The sequence below is a fragment of the Condylura cristata genome, unplaced genomic scaffold (assembly GCF_000260355.1).
Source record: "Condylura cristata isolate star-nosed mole 26May11 unplaced genomic scaffold, ConCri1.0 scaffold00019, whole genome shotgun sequence".
NCBI lineage: Eukaryota > Metazoa > Chordata > Mammalia > Eulipotyphla > Talpidae > Condylura > Condylura cristata.
In genome coordinates, this window is record NW_004567120.1 from 41,692,349 (window position 1) to 41,718,150 (window position 25,802).

A 25,802-nucleotide genomic window follows, 5' to 3' on the forward strand; every position below is an offset into this window, starting at 1 on the left:
ATGCAAAGCAAATGTTCTCCCAGAAATCTCTAAGAAGGGAAAATAATATAACAATCAAACCAAAACAATAGCTAAAATAGATTTGATTAATCATGTAATGAATAAAAATGCTCCCTAATTCAAAATGCATCCCACTCCAAAGGCAGGCCAGACCTTTCACCCCAGTCCCATCAAAAGATGGAGAAAAGGTCATTTTTAAAAAAGATTTATTTATGCATACAGAGCTGGGGTACAGGTCAGATGTGCAGGGAGGGTGAGAGGATTCCCCAGAAATAGAGCGGGGAGCAGAACAGGCAGATGGACGAAGTCCACTGCCGCCGAGGGGCAGCGGGTGGTCAGGAAGGGTCTGCCCCACCCTATGGGTCACTCCCTGGTCGGGGATCGAACTCGTGCTGCAGTGGCTTCGGAGAGCTTCATAGTGCGGTGCTGTAACCCGCTGCGCCACCAGGGAAGGCCCGAAAAGATCATTACTTACAGCTGTTTCGGATGTGGCCCTTCTAGTTCTCTAGTTCTCAGGAAGTGACCTTCCTCAGAGGGTGTGCAGCAGTGGCAGCAGCGCGCGCAGAGCTCTGACCTTCAGCCTCTGAGACACGTTGGGTACAATTCACTGCCTTTGAAGAGAAAGCCTCAGATCACAATGTCTCTGGTGATTTCAACCAAAATTTTTAAAAATATGTAAGGTCTACATTGTAAAACCTCTTCTCACAAAGAGAAAGTGAGGTAATACCTCTACTCTTGTAACCTGGATGCCAAAACCTGGTGATCATAACAAGGAAAAGAGTGATGGTTGATTCTTCGCCATAAAGAGAGATGCAAAAAACCCTAAACAGAACATAGCGAACTGAAATAATACATAAAAAAGATAAAGCACAATGAAGACACTAGTTTATTTCAGAAATGCAAGGGGGGGGGGCTAAAGTTTCTGATTCGGTGTTATTAATCACATTAACTAAATAAAAGAGGGGAAATGAAAGCATCTCAACACTTGGAGAAGTGCTCCTTGATGACTGAAAGTCTTAAAAATCTAGGACAAGAGAGACACATCTTTAACTTGATTAAGTGTCGCCACAGACAAATACACAGCAACCCTCAAAATGGGTCTCACCAGCTTCCTCCCCAAGGTCAGGAATGAATCAGGGTGACAACGATCTCAAGTCTCAACCAGCGTTGTACTGGGGGGTCCTGGCCAAGACTGAAACAAAGGACCGAGAAGGAGTACACCTGGACAGTAAGATACAACACCGTCGTTCCCAAACACCATACATGAGTATATAGAAAATGCAGAAGACTATAAATGCCAAAGTTAATGACTTCAGCCTGGTGCCTAAATTTGTTTGTCAGACACAAACAATTAGATACTCTTTACAACTAAGCTAGCTTGGAATAAATCTACCACTGTTTGTCCTCAATAGGCTATTTACCTTGCTAGTGGGGACAAATTAGCTCTGAAGGTTGTTCGGCATTTGCCTAACAAAACAAGGCGAGAACATATAAAAACAAAAATTCTAAGTAACTTAGCTTTGTCCCAGAACAAACCACAAAATTATTTAAAGAAATACAAAAATAATCTAGCCACTTAACAAGATAATGTCTGGCATCCAGTCAAAAATCACCAGGTGTACAAAGAAATACAAAAGTATGATCTATAATGAGCAATCTACAAAAATCACACAAAGGCTTATAGGAGGAGATCAAGCTATAAAGTTCTGTACATGAAAAGTGGTAGACTATTTTAGCTAAAGATTTCTACTCTGTACTGGAGGTCCCGTCCAGGATAGTAGGCAAAGATCTAGGGAAAGCAAGTGTAGCTTTTGAAAAGGAAGTATATTTGTCAGCAGAATTTATTGGCTAGCACATGATCATGCTAATAGTAATGTATTAGTAGAATTCATGATCGTCTACGTAGAAAATCTCAGCGAATCCACCAATAAGCTACTAGAATGAATATGTAAATTATGTAAAACGTGCTATGAACTCTCAGAATTGGACATGAAAATTTAAAACTATTCTTTAAAATATTTATTCCAGTATCCCAAAAATGAAAAACTAAATATTTCCAAATAGCACCTAAAAATGGGCAAGTTACTTTCAAGTAGCATATTCCAAAATTTTCACATTAAAAGGAAATTTTCACAACAGATGTGCAAGATATGAAAAAGAGAATCCACGATGAATTGTTGTGAGAAATCAAAACAGACTATCAAGACAGACAAGACATACTCACTGATCAGGTTTTATTACTGTTAATATTAATCTATAGAGTCAAATCAATAAACACTCCAGCAGACTGTTTACTAGAATTTGACAGATTGAGTCAAACATCACGAGGAATATAAAATCACCAAAATAACAGAAAAAGACAGCAGTAACGACAGCTGTTTCTTGGCACTATAGACCAGAGGGACCTTCCTACTTGGTCCCCATCCCAGCCACCCCCGCCCCACTGGCCTCAATTCTGCAGTCACACTTCTAGGGTTTGTTTTCATTAAAACTAGAATGATCAAGACCATAGAGCATGACATGACATAGACATAGAGCATGATTTCCATATTTATGTATAAATATGTAAATCAATGAAACAATGAAGTATGTAGAAATAGGTTCACACATACATGGCCAATTGACATGTTGACAAAATGAAAAGACAATTAAGTGGGGAAAGGATAATCGTGTCAATGACCAGAACAGTTCCACAGCCATATGCAAAAAAGAACCCTGACTATCGCCTCCCACCAAGTAACAGTAGTAAGCAGATGTCAATTAGAGGCTTAATAAGATCTAAAACTATAAATGCTGAAGAGGAAAACTCAAGAAAAAGCCTCAGTGACTGTGAAACATGGGCATTCTTTTTCAATAGGACACAAGGACTACAACATATAAAACAAAAAACGGTCAAGGAAATGAAAAGTCACAGATAGGGAAAGTCTTCCCAAACGATCTAATGCCAGGGACTTCCACAAGGGCTCCATCAAGCACGTCTCAGGCTGAAAACAGCCTGGCCTTTGAAATGGGCAGGCTACCAGACGCTCTTAACTTACCAAATGCGCATGAGTCTCACAGATGTTATACTGCAAGAAATAAAAGCGAAAACAAGAGTGTAGACTGGGGTTGCGTTACGATGTCCCAAGAAAGAGCAGGACCATGCAAGAAGCAGTGCATGATCAGGTGGTCACAGAGTTAAGGAGACTTGGGTGTGACGACCGGTTCGGGACCTCCACCCCTCTGAGGGGCAGAGGGCGAGGCTACCCAAGACACACCGTGGGCTCTGGGCACTGGTAGCATTCGATTCCTGAGCAGTAGCACAGTTACACAGGTGTTTGCTCTAAGCACAGGTGTTTGCTTTTTATATAATTGATGAAAGGAAAAAATTTTAAGTAACCACGAGTAGAGTAAAAATAGAAAGTGAAAATTACCAGGGAACAAAAAAAGAATAAAGAAACCTGAGCAGAGCCCAGTGGCTCTGAAAATGGCAAAGCAGGGAACTCCATGGTCTCCTTCTGCACGAGAGCGACTAAGTGGCAGGACTCTGGACACCACAAGGACACTCACAGCGGCGGGGTGGTGCTCGGTGAAGACAATGCTGCCTCTGACGAGCGGGTCCGAGGCCAGCGACAGGTCTGCCTGGTTCTCTGCACACAGCTGCTCACCCTCAACCGCACGGTAAAGACTGTTTATGACCAAAGAGTAAACCCGCATGAATGAAAAGATAAAAGCAATTCAGCAAAGCGAAAAGGAAGCATGCGCAGACAGGTTTCCTTTTAGCATCCTTTTATTTCCACGTGGAAAGACTTAATATTGCACAAATGCCAGACGACTGCCCGAACTAATCTCCCGATAATTGGGAGCAACAGTTCAAGTCAGCCCGAGTAAGTGCCCCAGCGATAGTATGTACAGCATTTATTACAAAGTTTCATTTGCACACTTCATCTCTCCGGAAAATAAAATAAAAGAAAGTAATTGTTAAGCATCGCTATCAAAACCATATGGTTGACACCGGGCTGCAAATAACTGTCGACAGCAGAGATAATAACCAGCACCTGTAGCATTTCTTTAGGTTTGATATGTTCCAATTAATTCTAAAAAAACCTCATTATCTCCTGCAAATTTGGAAACTGAGGTACTGTGAGGGCAAGTAACTCATCGATGCCATAAAGCTACCGGATGGTAGCATGGAACGTGAACAGGCCAGCTGGCTCCAGAGCGTTCACCGCGTTCCAGCACTGTCGCTTTGCCAGTGGCGTCAGGTGGAAAAGCTGCACTAGAACCAGCCCACACAGAAACTGAATGTTGATTTCATGAAATAGGTAAAATCCAGCAAACAGACTTAGCATGTTTATCAGAGTACTTGAACACATACTTGAACACATGGACAAAGTTGTTAGAATACAGTTTGACACATTTAAGAAATACTCACTGCAACATTTTATAGAACTTATGCGCCGCTGCCTATAGAGTTGAAATGTTTAAACTTTTGTGGGAATAATGTGCAGTTTTAGGATAACGCTTACCCTGAGGCAGTAAGACGAAAGAGATGATAATATGAAAGTCTACTAGTATGAAGTGGAAGGAAGTCAGGAGGAAATTAGCTCTGAATTATATTTTCAGTAAGTCAACAACTTCTGTATGTGGATGATTTGTTGCATTGTCTCTGTACTTCAATGTGTTTGGAGTATTTTATTATTAAATGTTGCAAGCATGTCGGCATTATTCTTTAATTCTCTGTGAGGGAAGGCTGTGGTCTCAGTAATAGAAAATTTCTTAAGAAATGAATTCTTGAATTCTCTCGTGTCCTGCTCAGCCCACTGGACCAGTAAGTGAAAGGCGACCTCCACCACGCTCTTAACACCCGTCCCTAGCCACAAACCTCTTGCCCTAACACTATTTATACTTTCTCTGGCACCCAGACCCCTCCGCGCCTTAATGATGGAGAAGGCTCAAGCTGGGAGCATGCCCCGAACCGCCTGGGATCGTCCTGCTTAAAGCTCTGAGAAGTGAAGTTGCAGTTTCCCAGGACAGGAGCTTGGAGAACTCCACACGCTTATTGACAGCTCCCACTGGAGCAACCCCCCCCTGCGCCGCCCCCCCCCCCGTCACAGAGACCTCTCAAAATATACCTGTCCCCACTTGGTGCGGAAAATGTTCTCAAAACAGGTGCTAAAGCACTAGACAAGTGTCACTCACAGTCTACCTTTAGCGAAAACGCACAGTTCTGAAATCTTCATCTAGAAAACAGTGATTGTAACCCTGATTTATAAAAAGGATTGATGAAAGGCATCATGTTGATTTCTATAATGTAATGAATCAGTCTATGTAGCTTCTAGACACCCCTAAATCTGCAGTCAACATTCCCTTGTTTGCCCCTGCCTGCCTTCCTATAACAGTTCGCTCGCTCTTTCTAACACCCATGTTCTCTTCCTGCCACTCCAGGAGCGGCTGCCAGTGGGACTTGCCCTAAGTCTCTTGGGCATTGCTGGTACGATAAATGCCCGGAGGACAGCTCTGTTGTACAAAGCAACATGCAACATATTTTGTGCCTCGAGGCAAGTTAAATGGACTCTCCACCCACTGCTTGCTGTGTGAAGTGAGGGCAGTCACTTTACTATTCCATCCTGGGTCTATGCAAAGTGTGGGGCAGGAGCATTTCCAGTATTTCCATGGAAACCCACCAGCCATTTCCTCTCAGGGGCTCTCCCTGCACAGTTACGCATCTCCACGCGGCTCGGGGTGTCCTGCGGCACGAAGTCCCGGGTAACTCCTAGCCACGGCTTAGTAATGGACTGCCCTGGATGCTGTCCCTGACCCCGGTGTCAGGTGTATCTTTATGGACAGGGCAGGTACATCTCCAAGAGCACGTGTCCACCAGTTGGCAAGAAGACCCTCACGTGTGCCTTCCACAGCGCACTAAACGCCTTAAGGATGAGGACTCAATCTCTTATACTTCTGTACCCTGGCTACTTAGCAAAGTAACTAGCACACCGAGTATTTTCAAGATGAATAATTTTTTTTTTAATTTTTTTAAAGATTTATTTATTTGTGCATACAGAACTGGGGTATAGGCCAGAGGTTCAGGAGCGGCGAGAGGCTTCACCAGAGACAGAGTGGGGAACAGAACAGGCAGATCGACGAAGTACACCGCTGAGGGGAGCAGCAGGCGGGTCAGGAGAGGTCTGCCGCGCCATGGGGTCACCTCCAGGGCAGGCGGGAATCCAACTCATGCAGAAGTGGCTTAAGCTTCTTTGTGCTGTGCTCTAACCCGCTGCGCCACCAGGGAGGGCCCATTTTTTTTTTAATTTTTAAAAAAATTTTTTAAAAGATTTATTTATTTATTCATACAGAACTGGGGTACAGGCCAGAGATGCGGAGGGTGAGAGGCTTCACCAGAGACAGAGTGGGGAGCAGAACAGGCAGATGGACGAAGTCCACTGCTGAGGGGAGCAGCAGGCGGGTCAGGAGAGGTCTGCCGCGCCATGGGGTCACCTCCAGGGCAGGCGGGAATCCAACTCATGCAGAAGTGGCTTAAGCTTCTTTGTGCTGTGCTCTAACCCGCTGCGCCACCAGGGAGGGCCCTCAAGATGAATAATTTTACCTTCTAACTAGTTCTAAACCACACCCTCTCTGTCCTCACTCAGACATCACTTCTCATCTGTTCTGCTACAGCAAACTCTTAACTGATACTCACCCCCAAGCCCACCTTCAACACCAATTCTTGAAAGATCCCTTTAAGCTATGAATACAAAGAGAACGTCCCCTGCCTTAAGTGACCTCAAAAGACCCGAGTATATGTATGGTCAACTGAAGTTTGCAAGACTGCACAAACAAGTCAGTGGAGAGACGATAGTACTTTCAACACATTGAGAAGAAGCATTGGGTAGCATGAGCAAAAGAATTAAACTGTGATGGGTACTTCATGCTATACAAGAATTATCTCAAAATGCTCATAACCTTAAATCTAAAAGTATGCAACATCTTAGAGAAAATGTTGTTGAGCTTGGATTATGCAAAGTTATTACTTATGAAATCAAAAGCGTCACCCATGAAATTATTGACAAATTGAACTTCATCAGTAAGAAATTCTCAAGAAACACGTCCCCAAAACCCTGTTAAGCGAATAAACTACAAAATGGATGGAGGAACTTATTTGCAAATTCCATATCTGATAAAGCATGTAAATAGCATACAAAGAACGATCAAAGCTTAATAACCACAAAAACATACCCACCTTAAAAATGGGATAGAAACTCACCAAAGTTAATGTGTGTCAACCACAAAGCAGCAAATGAGATGATGCTCAACATTGCAAGTCAGCAGGGAAATGCCATGAAAACAGGAGGCACCACTTCAGACCGCCCAGAAGCCTGCAATGTGTCCACACCGAGTGTGCACAGGCTGCGAAACAGCACGATGCCGGGGTCGCCAGGCTAGTGTGGACGTTACAGTCCACGACACGACCCAGCCCCCCACACTCCTAGGGATTGGCGGTGCTCGGAGAAGCTAGAGTGTGAGGTCACAGGAGCGGTCGCCATGAATGCTCACAACTGCTTTACTCGTAACACCCGCGCCAGAACCAGTCCCAGTGTCCTCCGGCAGGTGGCTGGAGCCGCCAAGCTGTTAGCGTCAAAATCATTACTCTGGGCGGACAAAGTCCTATGAAAGAGTACAATTCCATCTGGATAAAATTCTAGAAGTGGCAAACTCGGGAACGGTAACCGAAAGCCCATCAGCAGGGGCAAGGGGGTGCGACGCCCCAGCTGGGTGGGCGGGCTTACAGGTAGAGGGGCCCCCGGACACCACGGGCGTCTCCCCCCAGTGCTGGGGACAGCGTCCAGGGTTTCTACTGCAGTCAGCATGTATCAAATTGACTGCATAAATATACGTGCTGTGCCATGTGTCAATTGTAGCCCAACATGCTATGATGGCATTATTGCTAAGAGCAATTTTGGAGACACCTCTGGGCCCCCCTCTAAAGATGGCCAGTTAAGCTTCTGGGTGTAGCTGTTCCACAAAGTGAAGGCGCTGAGCGCGAAGGGTCCGCGGCATGCACCGGCAGGCCTGGAGCAGTCTAGGAGTGAATCCAGGAAAATTTCCCAAAGGAAGTGACATTTACCTTGAGATCTAGAGGGTAAACGAGAGGCGGGAAGGCTACCAGGGTAGGCAGAAAGTTTAGGAAGAGAGCCGCGGGCTGAATGAACCGTGAGAGAGGATGTTCCAGCTTGGCAAAATATTCTGTTTCTTGGGACCGCTACGAGAGTGAGAAAACAAATAATTTCAAGCTATTTCTAGTGAACTGAGGACATTTTAAGTAGTGATTGCAAAAGAATGTGTTTCAACAAGTCACCGTGGAAGCTGCAGCACCCACGCTACCTGGGGGAGCACAGCGCCGAGGAGCGAAGAGGCCGGCGGCCCCCACGCCAGCAGCCCAGCGTGCCCCGTCCCCACAGCACTACGTGACGTCAAAATCCGCCTCTTGACACACTTTTCTCTTCCGTGTGGGAATCTAGGCGCAACAAAATGACTTCAGCTGTGAGTGGGAACGCAAGGCTCAGAGAGGGCCCGGAGACTTCCCAGGGTCACACAGCAAGGAAGCTGATGTAGTTAATGTCTCATTTCCCCTAGATGCCACACGAGTGGCATCGCACAGAGCTCGGATTTCTCGGGCTGGCTTCTAAAGCAAAACCAAACGTCTGGACTGTAGGACCAGTTAGTGGTTACTAGAAGGGAAAGGGGAAGAGCTGAGTAAATGGGGAGAAAGGGCCGATGGTGAAGGACAGATTCGGACTTTCCGTGCCAGACTTTAGGACAGACACGTACTGATCCCAGCAAAGAGTACCTGAAACTTCCATAGTGCAATAATGTGATATGGCTTCAATTCAAAAAGAAAAAAACAGAATGAGGATAAGAACCCAGATTTTCTGAGATGACAGATTGTAACGCGGATGCTGGAACAGGCCTGCAACACTCCACGTCACATCACCTTATGCAGTGATCTTCCTGGGAGTCTCTCCGCACACTTGGGATTAGGGGCTAAGGTTGAGAAAAGTGCTTGAAACACTGCCCAGGGACTGTGTCTGCAGTACAGTGTCAGCTGTTTAGGGAAACCTGCCACGAGGTGTCATGGCTGTCGGGCAGTGCCACAGGGTTCACAACTCCCCGGAACCACAGAAATCAGGAAGAGGTGTGGCGGCCAGTCCCCAGAGGGATGCCCACTAGCTTCAAGTTGCAGAAATAGCAACCAGCAGAAACTCCACTCTGCATGAGTGGGCCTAAACCCCAAGTCCTGGGTCAGGCCCCATGCCGGCGAGTGGCTCGAGGGAGGGAGCCTGCGTTCTCTGAGTGGGAGACGCCACCTGTGCTGCCCTGGTCCTCCCCCCCACACACAGTCCGAGTCCTACTTGGCGCCAGACACTGGGTGAACTGCGGAGACCCAGCAGGGTGGTGTCCGCTGCTCACCAGCTCGCTCGCTAGTGAGTGAACAGACAAGAAAGACATAAGTAGATTGTATGTCAGAGCATGGTGAGCAGAACAGGAAAGCAGGACGGAGCCTAGGGAGCGGCACGAAGCCGACGGAGTTAGGACACACGGGCAGACAAGCGCTGGATCTCGCTGGCCATCGGCCTACGTCCACGCGCTGACAGGCACCTCTATGCACACGCAGAGATCTAGCATGCCCTGAGCGCACGTGTGTACGCAATTTGCACCTCAGAGAAAAGCAAACATTTGAACAGAACACGAAGAAAGAAAGGGGAGCAAACTCCTGCAAATGTCAGAGGCGAGGAAGCGTCTAGACAGGGGGAGCATCCAGTGCGGAGCCCAGTGGCACCCGTGTACTTGGTACTGGGAAGACCGGGAGGCCTGTGCCGCTATGAAGTGCGTAAGGGCCGTGACAGGATGGTCAGGTTCCGGACGTAGCGAGGAGCAGTATCACCGAGGACCTTAGAGACCACTAGAAGGAAGGTGGATTTTATTGGGAGGGAAATAGGAAAACTCAAGTTTGCAGGCAAGGCCCAACACTGTGACATGTGGGTTTAAAAGGTCCCTCAGGCTGCAACACAGAGAGCGGGTGGCAGCGGAGTCAAGACAGAAGCAAGGACGCCACCACGAGATAATTGCAATAATCCAAGCGAGTGACAAGGTGACTGGAGCCCGGATGATAGCAGAGAAGAAAAATTAGCCAGCCACTAGCTAGATGCTTCAGGACTGCATGATTGAGCGGATGTTGCTTACATGAGAGAAAAAATGTACAAGATTGTAGACCTGAACAACTAGAAGGATGGACTTGTCACATAACAAGAGAGGATTGTAAAGAAACAGGTTTGGGGATTCAGGACAGAAATCCAGCTTGGAACACAGTCATTGCTGCTCTAATGTGACACAGGTTCCTAAAAATCACTGTGCTGTACAAAATTACTCAATAAAGTCCCAGAGCTTACAGGAAAATGTAGTCCTGCACTCGATGCTCAAAAGCGTCATCAATTACACATTAAAAAATAGGGGCCTGGCACAGCAGGTTAAAGCACAGCATTGAGAATCTAAAGCCGCTTCCACGTGAGTTCGATCCCCGCCTGCCCCAGAGGTGACCCCATGGCGCGGCAGACCTCTCCTGACCCACCCGCTGCTCCCCTCAGCAGTGGACTTCGTCGATCTGCCTGTTCTGTTCCCCACTCTGTCTCTGGTGAAGCCTCTCACCGCCCCTGAGCCTCTGGCCTGTACCCCAATTCTGTATGCACAAATAAATAAATCTTAAAAAAAAAAAGTGACAAAAAAAAATATATAGGGGCTTGGGCCCTCCCTGGTGGCGCAGCGGGTTAAAGCACAGCACTGAATGGCTTAAGCCGCTTCTGCATGAGTTCGATCCCGCCTGCCCCGCAGGAGATCCACATGGCCAGCAGAACTCTCCTGCCCCGCCCGCTGCCCCCCTCAGCAGTGGACTTTGTCGATCTGCCTGTTCTGCTCCCCACTCTGTCTCTGGTGAAGCCTCTCGCCACCCCTGCGCCTCTGGCCTGTACCCCAGCTCTGTATGAATAAATAAATAAATCTTTTTTTAAAAAATGGGGCCTATCTTTACACGTAGCACAGTTTTGCACGCATCTAGTGCTTTACCTTGAAAAACACAGGAACGGTGCCCGCCGGAAGGGGTGCAGTTTGCAATTAATTTGAAGAATTAGAAGAGGTTTCAATCAGAAGGCAAATTGCAAGGGTAGATGTGGCTGAAGTAGCTGGGGCATATTCGGATTGTGAGTGTGTGAGTGTGTTAGTCGACCCTACACAGCTCAGTTCACTCAGACTTTTTTCCAAGTGTTTGTCTTGAACAAAAAAACCACATGTAAGTAAAGTCTGCCTTACAACGTGTCCCCTAATTTACCAGCTGCATTGGTAAAAATTCATGTCTTCCAAGCAAATGCTACAATGTCAGACCACAAAATGGACCTGTTGCTGGGCTCTGTGGCTCTGGTTGGCATTTCCCTTCTCAGAAATGGTGCTTGACCATTTTTCATGTGTCCGTAGCCATCTGATTATCTTCTGGGGACCCTGTTTTTTGCCCATTTTCAGTTGAGTTGTCTGTGAGAATGGCCCATATTTTTAAGAAGTGGTAACCCCTGGCGAGGATGTGAAGAAAAAGGAATTCTCGTCCATTATTGGAGGGAATGCAAGCTGGTGCAGCCTCCAAGGAAAATAGCCTGGACATTTTTTAAGAACATAAAAAATGGGAATCCGATATGAGCCGGCTAGGCATTTACCAAAAGAAAATGAAAACACGAACATAAGATTCCTAGACTATGTTCAATAGCAGTGTTATTCGGGACAGCAAGTCACGGAACCAACCCGAACACATGGATGAGGACTGGATGAGACAGTGGGCATTAGATACCCAATGCTTACTGCTCAGCTATTTACTGAGAGGAAGCGGTGCTTGGGGGCAGCATGAATGGATATTCAATCCGTGAGGCCGAGTGAAATAAGTCAGAAGATGAAAGACAGTTCCCAGAGGGTCTAGCTCATTTGTAGAATATAATCAGCCAAGACAGAAAACAAACTGGCTATAGCAAAACAATCCTTGGACTTAGTGAAAAGATTTATTGGGAACCAGGTGGAAAAAGTAGAAAGGGCATTGACACAACTGGGTTGGTGGCGGGGGAGGGAAACACCGGCGCCCTGTCACGCGGCACCCCAGCCGGAAGGGGCGGGCGTAAGGGCGGGGCTGCCGGTCGGTTCGCCAAGGAAAAGCGATACCCAGCGCTACCCAGCGCTAACACCGCAGGCAAGGAAGCCCTCGTAAGTCAAGAAGGGCCTGAGGACGCGCAGAAAGTCTGAGGGGCGGCCAAACTGGCTGGAGGACAGTGAGGAGATGGGCGCTCCTGGGCGGCCTGAAGGATGTTGCCCTTAACAAAATTATTGTTTAGAAGCACTGGTGGCAGGGCGTGAGAGACAGAGACCGCGGAGAGCAGAACACGAGGATCCGCTGAAACACGTGGCTGAGGGAGCAGCGGGGAGACAGGAGGGGTCTGCTGCCCTGGGGGTCACGCCCTGGCCGGGGGTCGGACTCAGGCTGCAGTGGCCTGGGACTACCCAAGGCCACCAGGGAGGCCCAGTGAAGAATGTTCTCAAGGAGAGGAGAGCAATCAATAGTGTCAAGTAACGAAGACAGATCAAGTAAAAGAAGACTGGGAATTTTTCTTAGAATCCGTTAACTAGTGACCAGTGGTAACCTTGACAAGAATATTTGAGTGGAGTGATGAGAGCATGACTGGAGACACCTGAAGGGGAAGTGTAGCAAGAGGACTGGGGAGAACTGTATACAGAACTCTGAGAAGAGAGACAGAGAAAAGGGCAGAGAGGCACAGCTCTATTTTTAAGCTTTGGAGCCGAAACTGGACCCCACAGCCCAGAATCGCAGAAGCACCAGGAAAAAACAGGTGTCAGAGAGCCTCTAGCTGAAGATCATAAAACAAGGCCCAAGATGAGTGCCCCGTGCAGAGATGGAACACTGCGCCAGTTGCTATGCAGAGAGATGCAAAGATTTTTCGAGCAGCAGGTGACATGGATTAAGGCTAAACTTTAGGAAGATGAACCAGCCCATGTGTTTGTGATGGTCTGAGGAAGAGAAGCAGTGACTGGTTCATAGACAGCACTTAGTCAACATTAAGGGGAGGACGCAGAGGAAGGGCCATGCAAGACGATGACATGGCTGCAGGCCAGCACAGCTTCCACACGGAGCTCCGGCCCATGGTCACATTCCCAGGAGAAAGAGACCAGAGGAAAAGCTTCTATTTGGAAGTGTCATGGCGCCCACCTAAAGACAGATGTGTAGCATCAAATAAACCCCTCACTGCGACGCGCAGCAGATATGCTGAAGTGCTTAACTCAGACTTGTCTGAACCAAGCTTCTCAGTAATAACCTCACACGCAGGGCATGAGAGCGAGGCTGTTTGAGAGGATCTGTGGCTTGGTCCCTCCACTGACAGCGTCCGCACCTCAATTCCAATCAATCAAATAAACTGGCAAACTGTCCAGTCAAGGTAGGAAGCACCCAGAAGAAGCTAACATGTTAACATAGGCCGCTCCCGAGCTTCCCTTCCCTGCACACAGCACATGGGTGGCCATGCAGGGTTATTCCCTGTGAGAGGGGCCCGGAAGCGAGCCCGCAGCTCCTATACCACAGGCCAATGAGGGCCCCTCCCTGGGTGGGCAGGGTGCGGAAGTACACCCACACCCCAGGACAGATATGGGGATGTAAACCCACTTTACCTCAACACGCACATTGGGGATGTGGGTAGGGAAGGCGGAGACACTCCAGCATAGTGCACACAACTGTGAGTGAACCCTTGCACCCCACGTCCTGAGAGCCGCCGGTCTGGACCATACATCTGGCACCCCAAATGTTAAGCCCCCCCCCCAAGGAGACCTGGCCCTGCCGAAACGCCTACCTCTGGAACCCAACAAGGCTTCTTTGCAGGTGCCACGCCGTGCACAAAGACACAGATCTTCAGGCAAACGCAGGATCCCTCAGGCACGAGCCTCAGGGCTCAGCTCAGAAGCAGCAGCCTTGCTTCATCTCGCCCTAAGATGGCCCCCACCCGGGTTCTGGCTGCTTGGCGGCTCCACAGCGAGGCCGAGCTGGGCCCTCCGCAGCGCCCCCTGTCTGCAGCTGTCACCTGAGGGAGGGGACCAGGAGCAGCTAATGACATGGGTGACGGACACCGGAGAAGGAAAGGGCCCTGGACGCAAGCGCGAGTGGGCGATGAGCCACGTACGCTGCTGAGCGCGAGGCTTGCCATGGTAGCCCAGCGTGGCTGTGCAGACAGGAAGCAGCGGGGGGCCTAACCCTACTGCTCTCCCTGAAGGCTGGGGCATCCGCCTGCGAGGCGCTATGCAGACTGTGGCAGGCAGGCTTGGTGCCCCAGCCCGCTCACCTGGGATTCCATGGCCACAAGGGGCCATGGAATTCCCTGGGGCTGGCTTGGAGTCTGAAAACTGCTTTTTCCTCCAACTGTTGCCCCACTTCTCATGAAATCCAGCTGGGTGGCTGGTTGTGAGGGCCACTCTTAGATGCTTGCTCATTTTCAGATCTCCACAGCCCGAAAGGATCTGTGCAGGTGAGGAGCCGGGGCTGGCCGGCCCTGGAAGCCCCGCAGAAGTCCTTCTACCTCTGCCTGCCTGTGGTGGTGTCCTCATCCTTCGTGGCCGACACCCTTGAACGCTTGTGGAGAAACGCGAATCTCCTTCACAGAATGCCCCGTCCGTGTGCGGCATGACGTCAGGTGTTCTTAGAAGCTACTGTAGCAGAAATCTGGATGTGCCCTGGCCGTAGAAAAGACGAGCAGGACTTAGGATGGTGATGAGGCACAGGGTTACTGCAGGTAGGCCCCAGCTTGCCCGGGGTCCAAACCAAAGCCTGGCTTCTGCGCTACTTCACACATCTTCGCCTCAAGGGTACACATACCCTTATTGTTTCACAAAAGACGGAAACCGCTGGGAGAGCAAAGCTGTTTTTCACAGGACAGGAAACGAGCACAGAGGGAAGGGATTCTACCCTGGGAGATCACTCCAAGCACACAGACCATTTGCTCTGTGTGACTCCGAAAGGCAACTGTGCTCAGACTGTTACGACTGGCCATGCATCTTTGCACGCAAGCTTCTAAGGACGCCTGTCCTGGCACGTTGGATTGCACTAGGCCTGAAGACCCATCTGGGGGACTGTATGAGTTTGTTCACTGATATTTTTCCTTATCACTACCTCTTGTCAGGAGGGATCATGGCCATGATGTAAAATGTTGCCAGCAGCTGGCACTACAAAGATGTAGGAAATTGTTTGTGGGAGGCAGCCCCTCCCTTCACACAGAAGTTTAGCAGAGAGCACCCCATACACTCTGCACTTCACCCAAGGCCCTCAGTGGCCTGGCGCGCACTGCATCCCAGCGTCAGAAGGGGACATGGGACACACGGGCCGGTGCTGCCCCTCCTTTGTGTCCACAGACACAGCAAGCACAGGCTTCACGCAGAACAGGCGCCTGGGAAAACATGTCATGGCGGCGCAGGCGCATCACGGGTGGGCATTTCAGAGAAACCTGCACTGCGTGAAAATGAGGGTGACATAATGAACATATTTCAAAAAGTGGTCCAAAGACAGTTCAGGGTGAGGGGCGAGGCAGTCGTGGAAAATGCTGGCAAGGGGGTGACTGCCTGATAAGGACCGGCGGGGCTCAGAAACAACCCTCACCCGCGCGCCTCCAAGACCCCCGGTGCCTCGGGCCTGTTCGTCTTCCAAGGCGGCTCGCCCAGCGCGCCGCGGACCTCCCCAGAGCCGGGCAACGCCGCGCTCAGAGGAGGGCTCGTGTGCACCGAGAGCGCAACACTTGGCTGAGAGAATAAACAAATTGCTAAATGATTTTCGGTCTGCTAGTTAAATGTTAGGTGGAGTCACCTGTAGCCTAAATAGCCTTGCTCTTTTTCCATGTCATAATTAAAATGAAATAGTCAGATAAGCTGCTAACCACACAAGGTTACCCAGCCTCCCAGCTTCTGTCTCCATCTGGAGACATTTAATTTAGAAAATGAAATTGAATCCTGCATTGGTTTACTGAAAATAAACGTTGAATGATTAAAATATCATGAATTCAAGATCCAAATGAACAGCGGAAGACGAAACAATCAACAGGCAAGGATTTGAGCGAGGCGAGATAAGTCACTCAGGCAGCCCTAATTTGCATTTAGAACAAGGGGGCAGTCTCAGCCCGATGCCGCTGCCTTCCTGCTAGCGGCCCGCCTGCCAGAGAGCCTGCCAGTAGAAACAACAGCTGCGATCCCCAGAGTCGGAATGACGCGCCAGGAGACAGGACACATCGGAAGGAATAATGGAGGTGGAGGGTGTGTGGACACATGCCTTCTCCACGGCAGGAAACCTGACGTTCTTACTCAGCGCTGACAGGAACCTCTGGTTCTCCTGCATTTTAAAGATGGAGAGCCTGTGATATTTTGCAGTCACTTTAAAGTCGCTTAGATTTTCTGAACACCCATGAGGCTACTAGCTTAAGTGAAGTTCCTTCTGTCAGCAGTGAAGGTCACAGTGGACTGTGACCCTGGGACTGGACATCATCGCTTACTTGTCCGGTGTACAGTGGCAGCCATCCCAGAAGTCAGTGGTCACTGCCGCCGTAGCAACACCTGCCTCAGTCACCTGTCACTCCTATTTGACGATGGGGGCCTGACACCAGGGCGTTGTCCAGTGAGCACACTCTTCGATGTCACTGATGTCCTCGCTTCATCTGCATGTCACTGCAGCCACCTGTCACGCAGGCAACCACGCCACGGAACACCGACATCTTCCCTACGGATTACAAGCAGCCGCGTAAGAAAGCCTGTTACGGCAGCTCCTCAGTCCTGGAGTACGGATGTCTGGGTTGCCATTCAGAGCAAGACCAGCTCCGCTGCGGGCCTGCTCCTGGGGGCTTTTAAGGAGTTTCAGCGCATGTCACCTTGGGTGTCCAAGAAGCAGACCTCGAGAAGGACTTGAGTGTGCAAGGGGGTCCTGGGAGCGAAGCCTGTGAAAGTCAACGAGTGAAGAGGACGGGCAGGAAGAGCCCTGCCGTGGTGCCACAGGTGCGGCGGCCGTGCTGGGGGTGGGGGCGGCGCAACTGGCTATGGAGCACCGTGGGGCTGAGAAACTGCTGGCAGAGAGCAGGAGGAAGGGTGGCCGGGGAAGCCTCGCCGCGGGCCAGTGGGGGCCGCTCAGTCACTGACTGCAGGACGCCTGGGAAGAGCACGGCCTCCCGTCAGCACTGAGCCGATTCTGAGGCTCTTGGCCACGGGAAGATGAGTTAGGGTGTGCACATCAGGCAAAGGAGCCGCGAAGACTCGCCTGCCTTCCCAGGCTTGATTTCAGTGAAGGGAGTTCAGGAAACGGGGTCTGGCAGCCTCTGCTGCTGCATTTTCAACTGAAATGTTTAGGGGGACCGTTGAGATTCCCAGGCACTTGCAGGAAATCAGAGAGCTGCGGTGGAGGGTGCAGTCTCCTGCAGGCGGCGGCTCCGTCGGCCGGCCCAAGCGAATACTGACACGGATACAATGTGGCAGCCCTCACCGCCTTCCCCTCCGCGCCTCATCCCTGGCCACCACAACCATTGCCATCTCTCGCTGCCAAGAGGTTACACTCAGAACGCCCCCGCCAAGCGGGCAGGCCTGGCATAAAGCCTGGCATAAAGCAACACTGTCTCCCTTTCTGTGGCTGAGCTCACTTCCCATCGTGGCTATGGCTGTGGTACAGCCCGTCCCACCTTGGAGGACGCATGTGGGAACCTGACTTTTTACTGCTCCTGGATAAATGCCCGGTAACACGCCAGCTGACTCATACTGCAGTTAGTTGCACACTTTGCTCTTTTTAAGAGACTGGCAGGCCGCTTCTGGAGTGGTGCTCGCACCCGACAGCCCTCTCCTGACAGGAGAGCAAGCGTGCATTGGGTGCCGGCACTACAGATTTTTAGTGAGAGCCGAGCTATCTCATTGCTCTTGTCATTTTCATTTTCCTGATGGCTACTGATACTGAATATCCTTTCATGTTGCCATCGCATTTTGACAGTTTCTTTATTGGCTCCTCTTAGTATTTAGCCAAGTCGGTTTTGAACTCAGTACGCAAAAGAAGTCAAGGGAAGGGGAGAGCTGAATCGGCGAGGCTGAGTTTCAAAATGGAATTTTAGCCATTGATCTTATTCAAACGTATCTTTCCGTGTTCATCTCACTTGCTCATAGACCGCACCACACTTTCCAGGAGAAAATACTCCAAACTCCCCTCACATGCCCCCTGCTTCTGACCTGTCTGCTCACGCTCCTTGCTTGTTGCTGCATCTGCAAATGCCCAGGCCCCATGAATCACGGAGCTCTAGCTCAGATGCTGCCTTCTCCGTGGAACGTCCCTGCCCCCAGCTGGACTCGTCTGGATCCCCTCGTCGAAGCCTACCTGAGGAGTTCCTAGAGAGGTTTGCTCCGGGTGCATCTTCAGTAGCCAAGTAGTGTGCAGTGAGGAGCCAGCAGGGGCGAGGCCAGGGCGTCTATCTCCTGAGCCAGTTTTCTTGCCAACCTCTCTGCTGAATTCCCGGGCCGCACATTGCAGAGTGCACATTCTCAGGACCTGCCAACATGTGCATGCAGTAATAGTGTGCCCTCACAGCAAAGTTTGGGCAATACTGTTTTCACTGTCAGAGAAATCACCAGGTAAATAGGAAAATTAGTTTCACCTTCAGAAAAAGCAGCCATGGATATATACACTAGCCAAACACGAAGATTAGATAGTGAGAGGAAAACAAATGGGGAAAGACAGAATAAGGAGTGACGAGAAACACGTAAGATGCAGCTTCTGGACATGTTCCAGAGAGAGGGAGAAGTCTGTGGCATTTGGGGCATTTCACAGTGTCCCTCTCGATGGCTTGGCGGGAATGGACTTTCAAATAGCTTTCCTGCTGTGACAATTTCTGCACCATTTTTCGCCAAAGCAAAAGATGTCATTAGATGTAACTTGAGAGGTCGAAAGGATTGACAAACACAGTGAACTTTAAAAAGAAAATCGTCAACCCGTACGGAAAATGTAGGCCCGTCTCCCTGATCGTGCAGTCAGCGACTCTGGGACCCAGAAGCCCTCCAGTTCCAGGCGCTGGCACCGTCCTCGTAGGAAAAAGCAAAGCAACGCCAGGTCCTGTGAGTCATGTTGATTTGCAACTAACAAGCTACGTATTAGAAAGCTGTCTCCCACGTGAAACGCCATTGCAATGCGCCAATATGCCATTGGCGGGAGTGCGTTACACAGCTTTTAAATGGAAGCTCGAAATTGCTGGAGCCCGAAGTGACTCTTGTGGTAATCAATGTCTAGAAATGCATTCACTTAATTCCACAAGTGCCCACTGGGTGCCACATGACAAATGGACACCAAGAGGAGACGATTAGTGCTCTGAAGGGGAAAAGTGCGCTCGTGTCCGCCTCTTCCTTCCACAGGCCTAGCCGTGTGGCACGTGCCTGAGGAGCTCACTCATCAGCGCCCTGAAGCAAGGCAGGGGTTGTCCCACAGGAAGAGGCTTGGCCTTGAAGGTCCTGTGGTGGGAGTGGGCCGAGGTGGCACCCTGAAGGCCAGGCGGGTTGGGAGGGCTCCCCGAGGTCCTGAGTAGGCTTTCGTGTTCCAACGATCACACTGGCTGCTGTGTGCAGGCGCTAGCGAGAGGGCAAAGGCGCAGGATGGTCAACGATGACCTGTTGTTTAAAAGAGTAAATGTAACGACAGCTCCCACTGCCGCTGAAGAGAAGTGGTGAAAGCCTGGCGATACCAGCATGCCCTGGGCCGCGAGGCAGCTGCTCGAGAGAGCTGGCAGAACCATATGTCAGGAAAGACGCCTGATACACTGGTAGGTGAGCGGAAAAGCCAGTACAGAATGTCTGGTAAATGTTTGTTTACTTTACAAGCGGAGTGAACTGGTAAACCGGGACCCAATAGTGGGCTCCCCCCAGATACTCATATCCTCCTCCCTGGCACCCATGGACGTGACAGCAGATGTGCTGAAGTTGGACACGGGCTGGGTCATTGGCTCGATGCGCGTGCAGACGGCTCATGCCGCACCGGCACGTGTTACCAGATCATGTGGGATTTCCACGCAGGTGTTTCTGTCGCACCCCCACACCATCTTCCACAGGGATACCAGACTGTGGCCCCGCCCAGGGGTGTGCTCGCTGCCAGACTCTGCTATTTCCCTTCTTCGGGCTATGGGCCACTGTCACGGGGAGGCGGTCTCTCCTGCTCAGTGACGAGGCTCTGTTGTCCTCTGTGTGTGCTGTCTGGGGCAGTCTCTTTAGCTCTCTGGCCCACTCTTGGTTATGTGTATTGTTGTTTTTGATCTCCTAGAATCCCTTCTCGAAAATCATTCACGCCTGTCCCTGGGTGCTTCCCTACCTTCTCTGACTTACCCATCTTTTTTTTATTTTTTATGCATACAGAACTGGGGTACAGGCCAGAGGTGCAGGGGTGAGAGGATTCACCAGAGATAAAGTGGGGAGCAGAACAAGAAGAGGTAGTGAAATACATTGCTGAGGGAAGCAGGAGCGGTCTGGAGCGCCATGTAAGTCACTCCCTGGCCTGGGACTGAACTCGTGCTGCAGTGGCTGTGGGCAGCTTCACAGTGCCGAGCCTAATCCTTGCACCACCGGGATTGGCGGGGGGGTTGGTTTGACATACCCATCTTTACATGAAAGTGCCTTTAATAAACCATTAGACCGACCCCTTCTAGACTTCCTCAGCAAGTGTGGCCCCACAGGGTAAGGAAGGCCTCCAGCTGCGGAGCAAGGAGCTACAAGGGCAGCCAAACTCCAGCTCAGCCCTCTTGTAATAGTTTCATAATTGGGCTAGTGTGCGCTGGTGAGAATTTGATGAGATACTGACATAACAAATGCTATTTACTTCCATTTTTGCTAGTCTAAACAAAATAGTTTATGCATCGTGTCGTGGCTTTCTGACAAGCTGCCTCTGTTCGTGTTGGAAAATATGTGGCTTATAAATAAATTCAATCAAGGCACTTGCAGCTCTTCAACTTGTCAATCTCTGTTGCCAGCAGCAGCAATTGCAGCCGCAGACCGACAAGGTCCAGGCCACCACCTCTCAGCCTTCCCTCCATTTGCCAGCTGAATCTGACCACGGCCTGCACACGCTTCTTGCCCACACTCTTCCCTGACCCCTGCCTAGGCAGGTTCTCAGCCTAATTGTATCCCTGTCTGAGACAACTTTGAACCCGGAAGTGTATTCCAGGTGTTGCATATGTCCCTGTAATGAGAGAATTTACACAGACAGTTGTCGCTCTTCCAAATCGCCAGGCTCTCTCCTGGAAAAGGCAGGAAGGAGCTGGTTGCAAAGGGGGGGTGGGATCCAGACCACCCCAGGATCTGGCTCCCAAGTCCACTGCAGCCACAGAGCCGGCTCAGCCTTGCCCAGGGCTGGGTCTTAGTCCTCTGCTGCTTGGACCCTGCACAGACCAAGACAAGGCCACCCAACGTGGGCGAGAAACTCCACTGGAAGTGCCCGGTGCATTCTAGGAGGCCTGTTTTGCCCCTGCTTGTCCTGGCGTTTCCGTCTGAAGTGGACAGCTGAGCCCACACTTGCTTCTTACTTGAATCAAACCTGCCTGCTCTGTACATGGCCGAGCCTAGAGCCACCGGGGCGGGGACTCTCCCAGACACAAAGGACACCAGGAGCAGGCGCCAGACATGAAACCAAGGCTCCCTTCACTTAGGCTCCACCGGGACACACCAGCAGAGCTCACACTTCATTCCCTTCAAGTTGCTGCAAGCGGGAATGAGAAAATACTGACTGAAAGCATGCGGGTAGATGACCAAAAAGAAGCCCTTTAAGCCACGGGGACTTCTTAATCTGCAGGGTACAGGAGCTAAGTTACAGCGAGACTGCCAACAGCCAGCTATGCCCACAGCACGAAATTCCACCTTTACACACACAGGCATGGCGCATGGGCGCGCGCACGCACCTGCTTCACGACCGGATCTGTCTACCCTAGGCCAACAGCCCCTTTCATAACTAATGGTGAGACTGCTATTGCTCCCTTTCAATGATTTTTAAATTAGCTTCTCAAGTTCTATGTAATGTCACTGGGCTATCGTGTGGGAGTCTATTGCATGCGAACGTTCTAGAGAACTGAGACCTTTGCCGTAATAATAGCATCTACTATGTGCCAGGTGCTGTTCTATGTGCCCTGGCGTGTGCTAAGGAAGATTCTAAGCATCTTGGGATACAGCTCCAAAAGTACAGATGCTTACAGCTAAAAAGAGTACAGATTCCTGCCCTCAAGGAGCAAATGTTTTAGCAGAAGGCAAACCATGAACAACGAAGATACGACAAGGAAATGGCACAGCGTGTCAGAGGGCAGTAAGGGCTACGGAATGGGAACACAGAGCGAGCGTCGGTCTCCTCAGGCCTGCCACTCGATAGCTCACTCCATCCTTTCATCCTGCCTGCAGTGTAGCGCCCATGATGACCGTCCCGGACAGAGGCAGGAAACCGAGGCAGAAGCAGGTGGAGAAACTTGCCACGGTCTCGCTCACCCTAGGAGGTGGCGGAGCCAGGCCTTCACTCGAGCAGCCTGAGCTTCAGATTTCTGGAGCCGGGGCGAGGACTCTTTCTAAGTGAACTAGCCGGGGACAGTCACAGGTCTTGTGTAGTCAAGCTGGGCCGTCTTGTTCATGCCTATATGGTTGGTGCCTAAAAAAATGACTGGCACCTCGGTGATGCCCAATCAGGATGTCTGCAGGGCGTGTCGTCCAGGCTGTGAGCGTCTCATTTGGCCCTGGTTTTCTGCCCGGCAGGAAGTGCAGTTTCCCCCACTAGCAGAAGAGCGCCCCTAGCAAACCTTTGTAAGCCAAAACCGCATCAAGTGAGGAAGGAATTAGTTTGCTTTATACAGATCAAATGTGTAGCCTTCCGAGACCAACAGCAGCAAAAAGAAACATACCAAATCGGCCCTCCCTGGTGGCGCAACAGGTTAAGCGGGTAAGCGCAGCACTGAGAAACCCCATGGCGCGGCGACCTCTCCTGACCGCCCACTGCCCACTCAGCAGTGTGCTTTGTCGATCTGCCTGTTCTGCTCCCCACTCAGTCTCTGGTGGGTCCTCTCACCGCCCCTGCACCTCTGGCCTGTACCCTAGTTCAGTATGCATACATAATAAATCTTAAAACAAAAATACCAAATCAGAGTAAGTTCACATATGAAAGCTAAAACACGCCCCCCACAGCCAAAAGGGAGTGGCAGGCTGCGCAACCTGCCTCAAGCCCACGAGAACAACGCTGACGTTACGTTGGCTCCTCACCTTTTGTCAAAAATGCAAAATCATCTTAGAATTCTTTTCAGTCATCAAAACAGGTTCTAATGCGGGTGTGTTGTAGAAGTGCAGTTGGGGAACACAACTTCCAGAAAGCAGAAGGTGCCTGCAGACCGTTTTGTTGGCTTTTTTTTAGGTAGTTACAGTAGTTCTCACTGTTACCCCAGGAGATACCTCTACCACGACATTTTATAATTAGCTTTTGCTACTCTATGAAAGTCTATTGATTTTTATGTGGTCATCAGCCATCTTTTTGAGTTCCAAAAGTTCTCAGGTTGATTTTCTTGGATTTTATAATCAGAAATGCATTTCATGACAATTTGTCTTCATTTCCACTGAGTTTTTGTGTTTCATTTCATTGTCTTTCACTGCTAAGTACATGTTTACTTGACTTTCAAACATATAGCTATTTTTCCAGTTGTTTCCAGTTTCTAGCAAAACTCTACTGTGATTACACAATTGACTGCATAAATTCAGTCCTTTAAAACTTGCTTCATGTAATGCACAGTCATTTTTGTTTTTGTTTAAGATTTCTTTATGCATGCAAGAACTGGGGTACAGGTTAGCTTAGAGGTGGGAGGATGAGAGGATTCCCCACAGACAGAGTGGGGAGCAGAACAGGAAAACTGACTGAAACACCCTGCTGAGGGGAGCAGCGGACAAAACGGGAGAGGTCTGCTGCGTGGGTCACTCCCTGGACGGCCGGGGATAGAACTCAGGCTGCAGTGGCTGCGGGTAGCTTGATAGTGATGTCTTTAACCTCTGCATCACAAAAATGGCCCCCAACATGGCCATTTTAAAAATACATTCCATGTGCACTTTTCAAAAAGGTACATTCTGCTACTGTTAAATGCAACGTTCCCTAAATGTCAATCGGGTCAGGGTGTTGACCATATTCACACCCTTTAAATACTTACTGATTTTTTATTTGCATATCTTTTAGTGGTTACTTTAGGGATTGCAACATACATGTTTAAATTTTCTGAGGGCTACAATAAATAGTACAGGGTCGGCCCTCCCTGGTGGCGCAGCGGGTTAAAGCACAGCACTGAGAAGCCAAAACCACTTCCACATGAGTTCGAGTCCCACCTGCCCTGGAGGAGACCACATGGCGTGGCAGACCTCTCCTGGCCCGCCCGCTGCTCCCCTCAGCAGTTCATCCACCTGCCTGTTCTGCTCCCCACTCTGTCTCTGGTGAATCCTCTCACCCTCCGCATCTCTGGCCTGTACCCCAGTTCTGTATGAATAAATAAATAAATCTTAAAAAAAAAATAGTACAGGGTCAGCAGGGCCCTGCTACACCTTGACTACACACACCTGTCCTGTGAGTTGCATCACTTATGGCGGGTTACGCCTGCCTTAGGTCCCTGTCCTCAGCACTCCTGACATACCCAAACTTAGCGGTTCCTTAAAGATTTCGTAGAATTCATTCGGAAAATTTGTTTGACCTACTGTTATTTTAAGGCTAAACTTTTGTTGTTTTCAATGTAGACTTATTAGTGATTCTTATACAGAAATTATTCAGAAATTCTATCAGGAACTCAGGAATGATTCCTATTCAGATTTTCTGTCCTTGAAATATTTACAAAAGTCCTAGCGAGGCTCAATGTGATGTGACTTAATAAAATGTCTTCTGAGTGTGTGGTTATGCTTCGTTGAGCATTTTAATGTCATTTGTATTTTTCTAACTTTTTAAATCACACCTCACTAATTTAACTTCATGGAAAATAGCTTTTGGCCCTATGGTTTAAAATTATTGACATTGCAGAGGCGCCTTGTTGACATAGGAGGTTGTGTGTCTCCGGGAAACAAGACACTTGAATGGCGCCCAGCAGACTCGTGTCAGCGAGTGTCCCGCCCCTGAGATGTCGGGATTTATCTGTAGCTCAGTAGTCAAGCCAGTCCTGACTAGCATGAGAATCTGAAGATTTTGCACTCTAAATATGGTCAATTAAAAAAATTCCATGGGGGCCCTCCCTGGTGGCTCAGCGGGTTAAGGCACAGCTCTAGGCCAAAGCAACTGCAGCATGAGCTCGATCCCCGCCTGCCCCAGCGGTGACCCACATGGCGCAGCAGACCTCTCCCGACCTGCCTGCTGCTCCCCTCAGCAGTGGACTTGGTCAGTCTGCCTGTTCTGTTCCCCGCTCTGTCTCTGGTGAAGTCTTTCACCACCCCTGCTCCTCTGGCCTGTACCCCAGTTCTGTGTGCATAAATAAATAAATCTTAAAAAAAAAAAACATTCCATGGTACCTAAGTGCATTTGAATTCTTTGGCTCCCCTTGAATTATCCTTTATTTTATACTCATGTTGATTGTAATTTTTTAAAAATCTTCTCAGTATAGTAAGGAAGTTGGGATGGAAAGCACAGGTACTCACACTCCAGTTTGGTGCAACCTGTCTCTTTTTTCTAGTTACATTCTGGAAGAGCTTGTCTTCTGTAACTGGATATGGAT

The 25,802-nt window shown here is 49.6% G+C and overlaps 1 protein-coding gene across 1 annotated transcript in view; it reads left to right on the top strand.

The window, feature by feature from the left end:
• Positions 1–3,486: 3,486 nt before the first annotated feature.
• The window catches only part of GABRQ (gamma-aminobutyric acid (GABA) A receptor, theta), a 72,836-nt gene continuing 50,520 nt past the window's right edge, over positions 3,487–25,802 (top strand). The window contains exon 1 of the mRNA XM_012727091.1: positions 3,487–3,660. Within this exon, the coding sequence (XP_012582545.1) occupies positions 3,487–3,660 (174 nt within the window). The remainder of the gene's footprint in view (positions 3,661–25,802) is intronic.